The 9,759-nt window shown below is 56.2% G+C and overlaps 1 protein-coding gene across 1 annotated transcript in view; it reads left to right on the top strand.

Annotated features, from left to right (window-relative positions):
- The window catches only part of LSG1 (large 60S subunit nuclear export GTPase 1), a gene marked incomplete at its 5' end in the record, with an annotated part of 18,635 nt that extends 14,199 nt beyond the window's left edge, over positions 1 to 4,436 (top strand). Inside the window, 4 exons of the mRNA XM_019532551.1 lie at positions 752 to 875; positions 1,118 to 1,197; positions 2,140 to 2,313; positions 3,874 to 4,436. Of these exons, the coding sequence (XP_019388096.1) occupies positions 752 to 875; positions 1,118 to 1,197; positions 2,140 to 2,313; positions 3,874 to 4,053 (558 nt within the window). The remainder of the gene's footprint in view (positions 1 to 751; positions 876 to 1,117; positions 1,198 to 2,139; positions 2,314 to 3,873) is intronic.
- Positions 4,437 to 9,759: the final 5,323 nt, after the last annotated feature.

Here is a 9,759-nt window from a genome sequence, read left to right as displayed (position 1 = left end):
CAACCACCAGATTGCCCAGCGTACCTTGCAGGGGCCCCACATTACCCAGTGCCTTCTTCATCCTCCCTATGTATTTGAAAAAGGACTTTTTATTATCCTTGACCTTGGACACTAGTCCTAGCTCTGTCTGCCTTAGCTTTCCTGACAGCCCCGCTACAAGCCCGAGCAGAGGAGGTATACTCCTCTTTGGAGATAGCACCCCCCTTCCACTGGGTGTACGCCACCTTTTTGGCAATCAGGCATTCCCAGACACCCTTTGTGAGCCAGGGGGGTTTCTGGGCACTCTTGCCCCCCTTGCTTCTTGTTCGGATGGACTCCCCCTGGGCCCTGAGTATCGTTTCCTTAAGGAACGACCACTCGCCCTGGACACTAAGTTTCCCTGCCCTCAAGGACCCCAACGCCTCCCCCACTAGTCTCCTCAACTTGTTGAAGTTGGCCCTCCTAAAGTCTAGGGCTACCGGCTTGCTGCAGGCCCTTGACACCGTGCGCTGGATGGTGAACTCCAGCAAGCCATGATCGCTGTCGCCCAGGTGATCGAGAACCTGGAGGCCCCAGTTGTTTCCCAGGTTAGCCTCATTGTGGAGGTTTGTGCCTCTTTTCTGTTTCAATCTTCAAACCAAAGTCCCCAAGATGTTCTTTAAATGTTCTCTTATAGTGCAGTCTTGTCGCTGGGCTAATTAGCATGACCTCAGACTGTGCCGTTTGTACACGTGCAGTGGAAACCAACACATGGTTTCCTTGACTAGTCCACATTTGCCAGCATATCCCACGACACATTTTAGAAGCAACCTATGGAATCAATATCATACGACCCAGAGAAGATGAGGATCCTGATCGCCCGCCCACAGCTGAAGAGCTGCTAACTGCTTATGGATGTGAGTAATGGTGCACTGCTGTAGACTGAAATGTTCTCTCGCAGGAGTAAAGCTTGTGGGACTTGGTTCGGGTCTGAGTATTAACCTCTGCTCCACTGGCCTGTGCTGGGGAGAGGGTATGGGGCAAGTCTTCCAAGTTTAGTATCACAGCACGGCTTCCTCCCTGGATGGCGTGTTCAGGGAGCAGTGAAAAACCTGCTGTGGAAGCTCTCTGAATCGTAACCTCCTGCTCCATCTTTCAGACATGAGAGGCTTTATGACAGCTCATGGGCAGCCGGATCAGCCGAGGTCGGCCCGTTACATATTGAAGGATTACGTCAGTGTAAGTTCTCCCTGCACCGGTCACCTTTCCTGCTGGACGCCAAAGTAGCTTTTCCATTATAGGAGTAACGAGCTCCATAAACAAGGGGCTGCTTCTACTAATACTCTAGTCCAATGTATCTCAACCCTTCTAGACTTGAGGGTCCCTTGGGAAATGCTAGCTCTGAGCTGCCACTCATTTTTTTTTGACTACAGAAAATAATAGAGCAATTCTTCAAGAACTCAGGAAAACTGCAGCAGGACAGAGTTTTTTTGTAACACTGGATTCCTGTTGGCAGCCTCTGGGTTTATTTTGTGAATCGTGTTTGCACACCGAACAGTGCGCACATTGAGTGGCACCGCACAGCACCCTTGAAAGGATCTCAAGGCACCCCAGAGTGGTGCAGGACCCTGGTTGAGAATCACAGCTCTAGCACGTGTGATCAATTCAGGTATCAAGACTTTTTTTTCTTTTTAAAGAGAAGAAAAAGCAAGAGGACAGGGTCTTACTGCTGGATATTGTTGGGGGGAGTATGTGATGCCAGAAAGATGGAAGCTAGCTGCACAGTAGAGTTCATCTGTGAACTACACAACTCACGATAAGCAAAAGGAGTGTGCCTTTGATTTCAGTGGGGCAGGTGCTGACTTGATTCTGGGCATGGTCCTGTCCTGATGTTGATAATTCCACAAGCTGCTAGAGAACCTTTCAGCAGGAGGTTGCAGAGTGCTTTTGTGGGATCCCTACAAGGCTGTCACTGAGCATATTTACAGCTGGGTGAGCAACCACTTGAGTGCAACTTAGCTGGCCAAAATTGGAGCGAGTCTATGATGGAGCTCAGACAAGAACGCAGGAGTCCTTCTGGTTGCAGCTGATATCTGTGGTTATCCCTCTTATCTTGAGGGGTCTGTCCCTGTTGCTGTGGTTTCTTACCAGGAGAATAACAGCTATGCATTGTTCTTGCAGGGTAAGCTGCTGTACTGCCATCCCCCTCCTGGCACTGACCCAAAAGACTTCCAACACCAGCACAACAGATGTACACAGAGCAGAGCCATGCAGGGTAATGCAGAACTGAGACCAGAAAGGAATCGGAGGACAAAACAAATTGAAAATATCGTGGACAAAACATTTTTCCATCAGGTATTTTGGAATTAATTCCTTGGGGGCAAATTGCCTAGCACTGGCTGTCAGCATCTTTAAAGGTAACCAGAAACCATAGTTCAGGAAGGCATTAAATGCAGCTTCTGAAGTTACTGGAGCAGTTACTGGAGTTCTAAATTGGCAGATCTAGATAATTTTGCAACCAAGAGTTTTAAAAGAACTGGCCAGAGTGGTCAGGATTGAGGTTGATCTTAAATCTTGGAACCTCAGGAAAGTTTCAGAGTATTGGAAGAATAATTAATTCTGTGCCAGTGTTAGCAAAGGATAAATGGAGTGATCTGGTTAATTTTGTAGGCCTGTTAGTTTTATCCCAGCCAAAATAATTGATTGCTTTATACAGGATACAACTGATAGAGAATCACATGAAGGCAGCATAAATAAGGTGATGGATTTGTGGATATTCCATCTTGTGAGGCTAACTGTGTCTCTCTGATACAAAAGGCTGTGGCTATAACTAGAAAATGCTTGAATGACACTGATTTAGAAACTCAAGTGGTACAAAATTAACAGAGCCAGTCATGAATCTGTTTGAACATATGCTAACTGCTCAGTCTGTGTAATGGTGATATGGGGGATCCTCATCAAGCAGGCACATTTATTAGGGTCTGGCAAGGATTGGTTCTTGCCTTGACAATATTTACTGTTTTTATCAGTGACCTGGAAGATGCAGATAACCCAGATTGGGGGAGCGAAAAACAGATGAGGAGGGTGGGTGATGACAGTGAGCCAGGTGCAGGCATGCTGTATGTGTGTCAGTACAGCCCAGTGTGAAGTCATTTATGGGGAAACGCAGAACGAAGGCTGGAAGTGGGACCCTGGAAAGCTCTTGGAGGACCTGGTGCATGAGCAGTTGGGCATGCACTGTGTGAGACACTGGCCAAAGGGCAGATGTGGTAGTTGCACCTGGAAGGAAACAGAGCTATTGTGCAGATATAGGGAGTTGTGCTACCTCTGCGTGTGTCATTGCTGTGGTGCCCTGGTTTCCACAATGCAAGCAGGACACTCGTATGTTAGAGAGGGTTTGTAGAAGCGCCACAGGAATGGTTAAGGGACTTGGAGGTCTGCCTTAAATGTGCCCCTAGGAGTTCAGTCTGAGTTGATCAAGAAGGGTGTGAGCTGATTTCCCTGAATCGGGTACCTCCATTGGGAGCTGAAATTTGACAAGGAGATTCTTCAGTCTGGCGGAAGAAGGCACATGACACACTGGCTTGAAGCTGATGCTGGACAAACTTGGGCTCCAAATAAGATGCATTATTTCAGTAGAGGGCAAATAACTGCTGGCGCAACTTGCCCCAGCCTGTGGTGGCTGCTGCAACACTGGGAGAACTGAAATTGGGACTTGGCACATTTCAGAAAGGTCGGCTCTGGTTCACACAGGAATCAACCCAAGAAGTCCTGTGGCTTGTGTGGTTCGGGAGGTCAGGCTAGGGGATCTTCATGACCTTTGCAGCTGCTGAGCTGAGGGCTGGATTTACCTTTGCCTGACATTTAGAAATAATTACTGTAACAATGACAGTTTTGCAAATGTCTGTTCCCCAGGAGAATGTTCGTGCTCTGACGAAGGGCGTCCAGGCTGTGATGGGATACAAACCTGGCAGTGGTCCCATGTCCCAAACTGAATCTAGGTCCAAGAACGAGATGGGGAAACCCTGGAAAAAGCATGGGAACAGGAACAAAAAGGAGAAGGTTCGTAGGCTCACCAAGCACCTGGATGCCTAGCCACAGCGAGGCAGAGCGGACTCTCCGGGTGGAAACGACAGTGTCCCGTACATTATGTGCACAGACTGAAGCTGCAGGGATAAGCCAGCATTGGTGCTTTGTGCCAAAACACCAGCCGTGCTGTGGGCAGACCGGGGCAGGTGGGTGAGATCACATGCTGCTCTGAGCCCCTTCCTCCTGGGAAAGGGACCAGGCTCCCCAGGAGCAGGTTGGTTTGACCATTGCCAAGAAGTCGGCCCTTTTGCTGAGTGTGGATGAGGTAGTCTAGAAGACTTTGGACATGGACAAGGCCTCTTACAGCTGCTAGGATTTAAACAAACCCCTAGAAAACTATGATCTTGCATACTCAATTTTTACTGGATAAAGCTTGTTTATATTTGAGATGCCTCTGCCTCCTTTCTTTTTCTTTTTACTTGTGTAGCTTATTTTCTGGCAGTCACATCTTCCTGCCTTCCCTCTGCCTGCCACTGTTCTGGGGAATGTAAAGGTCCATTGAAAGCAGCCTTTGCTAACAGCTGGGTCATGACAAAGAGGCAGGAGAGTCTGGAAACTCACTGATTTCTGGCAAAGAAGGAAAGAACCTCACATGGGGTGACAGGAGCCAGGTGCTGCTTTCACTTCCCTGCTGGCGTGCTAGTATAAGAGTTACATTGCTGTACAAACTTCCTCTGACTTCTGAGCCCTGAGTCTCCTAGTCCTCATGTCTGGTCTCTTACGAAGCTGAATCTGATGTCCTGTAGGTGTCCCTGTCATACAGTCTCATCGAACCTCTGATCCCATGTACTCATCTAGATGCAAGATAGACTGTAGTGGAAATACCATATGTAAAACCAGAATTGAGCCCTCTGCTCACTCGGGGGAATATTCAGGCCTCAGGAGCTGAAATGAGGTACTGGTGGTGGGACAAGCTAGACCAGTGTGGGCAAGCTGGGAAGATGCCACCAGCCCTGGGCTTGTGTTGGGCAGAAGCGATCCATTCAGGATGGGTTTGTATGCTGCTCCATCCCAGGTCTGCCTGTCCTTCCAGTGGAGCCCTGATCCAGGGGCCGGGACAGCCAGGGGACTGGAAAGGCCGCGGCTTTGATCCGAGCAGGCTGAATGTGAGACGGCCAGCTTTGTGCTCGGGGGTAGTTAGGGGTTGTATGTTGGAGGTGGCTTTTATTTAGGTAGCTATAAGGAAAATAGCTTTTCCAGGTGGTAAAGCAGAGCAGCAGCCCCAGGCATCTCCAGCATTGTGTGGGCATTGCTTGCTGGCGCTTCACCCCCAGGCATCTCGGAATGCTTCACCAGTGCTAAAGCAGCAGTGAGACGCCCTCTAAGATGGGTATGTGCTGCAGGAAGTGGAGATGTGTGAAGTGATGCAGGAACAGCACCTGCCTCCTGGCCCCTGGCCCCTGCCCCATCCCCCACCAGAAATTGCCTTTGAATCTCTTGTTGGGCTACCTGGGAGCACAACCCCTTCTGCTTCCCACCTGGTCCCAGGGCTGGAAACAAGAAGAATCTACCCTCCTTGCCCCAGGGCTCAAAGGGGCCGATGGCTTTTTGTCGGCAGGTTTTGGGGAGGGGGGAAGGTGAGAGGAGAAAGGCAGTGTCCAGGTGACTGCCAGGTACTTTGTGTGCTGTGTAAGAGGCGCTTGTGCTCGCTGTGTTCTGCTTCAGGCCCTGCAGCAACATGCCAGAGGCAGTGTGAGCCCCTGCGCCTGCCCTGTGGGGAGCCCCTGCCTACCCCAGCCTCCCTGGCAAGTGGGGGACTATGCCTGCTGTCTGCTGAGAATTTGCAAAACTGCCCCTCACCTGTTCCCCGCCAGCACAGGACTGCCCTTCTCACCTTCCAGGTGTGCGTGGCTTGGGATTTCCTGCCAGGGATGAGAGCGTGTGAGTGTCCGCAGCAGTTGTTGCTTTTGGAGCACTCCTTGTGGTGCCCTAGCAGAGCTGGGGAGGGAGGGAGAAAGCAGCATGCGAGGGACTGGGGATGGGGTGCAGGCACTTGATGGGCTCAGTGAACAAGGACCAAATTGAAGGGAAGACTCTACTTTTGTCCCTCCTCTCCCCTCCTGTTGAGCACAGAAAGCTTCTGGCTCCTGGGGCTGGCAGCTCCCAAGTGCAACAGTGCAAGGGTTGCACCCCTGGTCATTGTGTGAATATAGGAGGGTGCTGGGCTGGCTTCCCATGAGCAGTACAGACCCCTTACCCATTCCCTCTCTTTCTGCAGTTTAAGCTGCCTTGAAAAGTTTAAAACCCCATTCTTGGCTTCTAAGTCTCTGCCTTTAAAACGGCACCGCTGCAGCTCGAGAGCTCACTGTGCTGCTCTCAGGAAAATGGGAGCATCTCCATGCTCCTAGCTGCCCCATTTGTTGGAGATGCTGTGATTGCAGTTAGTGCAGCAACCAGCACTTGGTGGTGCGCAGCCCCCACGAGGGGATGCTCAGGCCCTCGTCTGTGGCCCAGGCTCGGCTTCCAAAAAAGGACCATTGGGTTTGGGTCAAACTGATGCAGAACTAAGTATTCAAGGGGGTCTTCCCAAGCATCTGGGAAGAGAATTTGGAGCATGTCCCACCGCCTGCACTGGCGCTATCACTGCCCTGTGGCCTTGCTCCCTCCACTTGGCCCACGTCCCCCCCATCCTGCTGGTGTCCTTCCCTGCCCGCCTGCCCCCCTGAGCCTGGGGGACGGCAGGTCTCAACTCCAGGGGTCCCCTAAGCACTAGATTGTGTGGTTGCGGGCAAGTATGTTCTGTACCCTCTCCCCCCGTTCCCTGGCAGGGTTTTCCCTAATTATTAAGGGTGAGGTTTTATTATCTTCATTGTAGCCATGCTGTAACTGCATCTCGCCTCGTGGGGAGGTCGTACCCTTGTGGCCTTGTCCACCTCCCCGTCCCATCGCGCTCTGCCCCGGCAGCCAGCCCCTTGCCACCCGCGAGTAATGCAGACCCACGGCCCTTGCGAGCCCCTGGCCGGGCAGAGGGGCCAGCCTCGCTGTGCGCAGTCGAGAGCACGGCCGATCCCCTGTGCCACGGCCGGCTCCGCCAGCACCTCAGCAACGGGCCCCTGGGTGCGTGCAGGGAGGCGAGTGAGCACCCGCCCTTGTCTCGCCGGGAGGGGAGCCCTCAGACAGCGGCACGTCTGGTCTCTTCCCTGACAACTGACCTTCCAGCTGGGAGCCCGGACCCTGCGGACACCAGCCCGGGGTGCCCTGCCACTTGCAAACATCCAGAGGAGAGGGGCTGGCTCTCGAGCCCAGGAGCAGGGGCTTCCCCGGGGCTGTGTTGTCTGCATGCGGCCGAGGGCACAAACCGCTGGTGTGGACCGGCCGGGTGCATTGAGGCCTGCCAGGCTCTGCAAGGCTGGGGGCCCGTGCGCCTGGCTGAGGGGGTGGGCGGTGCAGTGCCCGTGGGTGGGGGGTCTCGAGGGGGCTGGTTCCTCCTGCGGTGGAGCACAAGGCTGCCACATCCCCCGGTGGAGAGAGGCCCTAAATCCCTGCCCACGCCGGGGAAGGCACTTTCCCACCTGTGCCCAGCAACAGCCTCGCAGGTCCCGGAGCTGCCTGGCTCCTGCTGCCATGGCTGGCGCGGAGGCCAGTGCAGCACTGCCTGGGGCTGGGATGTGCTTGCTGGTGTGTGCGCGCCCTGTGCTCCTGCCCCAGGGACCTGGCTGTTTGACCCAGGGGATTTGGGTCTGAGTCACAGCCCGGGGTGGCTTGTCCAGTGGCAGAGGCTCTGGCAACACCAGGAGGGGGCATTGACGAGTTGCTCCACATGTGTGGGCACTGACGAGTTGCTCCACATGTGTACACGTGTGCACACACGTGCATGGGTCAGTGGCAGCTCCTGCAGCCCTGCACTCTGCTGTGCAATGGGTCTAGCATGTGGGTTCCCCCCAGGGCACCTTGGCAGGTGCATGCCGCAGCACCTGCAGTGATGTCCAGGAGCCCGTCCTGCCCCGGTGCTGTTGGCCTGGTGCTCCCTCCCCATCCGCCATCCTCTTGCCTACAGCCCTGTCGTGCCCCTCTCCTCTCTTGCAGGGGCCTTCAAGGACATGGGCAGCAGCGACGGGCAGCGCGTCTGGCCTGGGAGAGCTCCATGCTGCAAGCAGAGCGTGGGCCTGCAGCCCACGCCAGCCCCGGGCCGACGGGAGGAGCTGCCAAGGCATTGCAGATCGGAGCCGGGATGGGCAATGGCAGCAGAAGGCTGAGCCCACGGAGACAGCTGCGAGAGCTGTAAGGCCCGCGAGGCAGGACCTGGGCATGCCTGGCCCGGGCATGGTGCTGCTCGGGCAGAGGTGTGTGCAACGGTGGCGGTCACCATGGTCTTCCCCGTGCACCGCCCTGACATGCCGCTGGGCACCGGGGCCTTGACCTGCATGGGCTGGGAATAAGGCACTAGCAGAGACCCTCTGCCCCGGGGCAGCCTGTGCAGCCCCTCCAAAGGGGGCTGGCAATGCCTGGCAGCAGCCAGCGATGGGGTGCCCCTACCCCTGTACTGCCAGCCCCATCGCAGGCTCCCAGTGCTTGGCTGGGGCTGTTGGGGTGCCACCCCCAAGCTCCCTCGCTCAGGGCTTCTCCGTGCACCCGGGCCCCGTCCTGCTCCGGCAGTGTTGGGGCCACCCCGCCTGCTCCATGCCCCGGCTGCTCGGGGCAGGCGCTCGGCCCTGGGGCTGCTCTTGCCCGGGCACCGCTCCCTGGCAGCAAGCGCGGAGCTCGCCTTGGCTGCCGCCTGCCGTGGGTCAAGGACTCGCGACCTCTGCTTGGGTGCTCAGAGCACGGGGAGCGAGTGTCTGCACGGAGCCGGCGCGCGCCTGTGTCCCGTGGCCGGAGACGAATTGCCTGGCGGAGCCGCTCCGGGCCAGACAGCAAGACAATGTGGGGCTGGAAATGCAGAGGGAGGAAATTCTTCTGCTGTATTGCCTCTTCCTCCCGTGATAAGAGAGCGCACAATGCGCCAAGCGCTGGGGCGGGGGCCGGAGCAGCCGGGCATGTCCCCAGCACTCGGGCCCTGCCCGGGTCGCGCCCAGGGGTGTCGCGCTCCCCCGGCCTCTCACCGCAGGGCTGGGGCTGGGGACCCGGGGTGCTTGCACCTGCCCTGCAGGGTGGGCTTGTGCCCCCGGGGTCCCAGACCCTGCCCCATCCCTGTGCTGGCGCTCGGGTCTGTGCTGGCGGGCGACCGCTGGCCGGGGGTCTTTGGCTTGCGGCAGGAGGGCCTGACGGGGCAGGTGCATCGCGCCCCTTCCCCGCCGCAGCATCCCGGCTGGAGGGTCTCGCCCCGTGCTGCGCTGGGCAGGAAGGGATTTTCCCCCTGCTCAGACTGGTCCAGACTGCTTTCCTCTGCAGCGGGGGCACGGCCTTGGCCTGGGCCTGGGGTCTTTCAAGCGTGTTTTAACCCCCTTTGGTGCAGCAGGATGTTGGCTGCCGTGGGCCCCCGCTCCACGTGCGGCAGGTCCGGGTGTGACGTCTGTGTTGTGGCGGGGCGGAGAGCCGGTTTGCGAACAGGTTAGACGATGGTTTGTCCAGGCCTGATCCTGCCGCAGCCTGGGGCTGGGACGGCTGTGACCCCGCGGCTCCCTGCCTGCCCCACGGCTCTAGGTTTCTCAGACCATTTGGCCGGCGTGGCGCCGCAGGGGCTGCAGCCAGCCACAGGCCCCGTGTCGCCAAACCAGACCTTTCCTTGCGGCCGCACGTGGCGTCGGGGGCCACGCACACGGCATCTTGCGG

Source organism: Crocodylus porosus, unplaced genomic scaffold, assembly GCF_001723895.1.
Source record: "Crocodylus porosus isolate Cpor-Errol unplaced genomic scaffold, CroPor_comp1, whole genome shotgun sequence".
Lineage (NCBI taxonomy): Eukaryota > Metazoa > Chordata > Crocodylia > Crocodylidae > Crocodylus > Crocodylus porosus.
The sequence above is the reverse complement of the archived record's forward strand: the minus strand, read 5'-3'. Positions and strand labels throughout refer to the sequence as shown.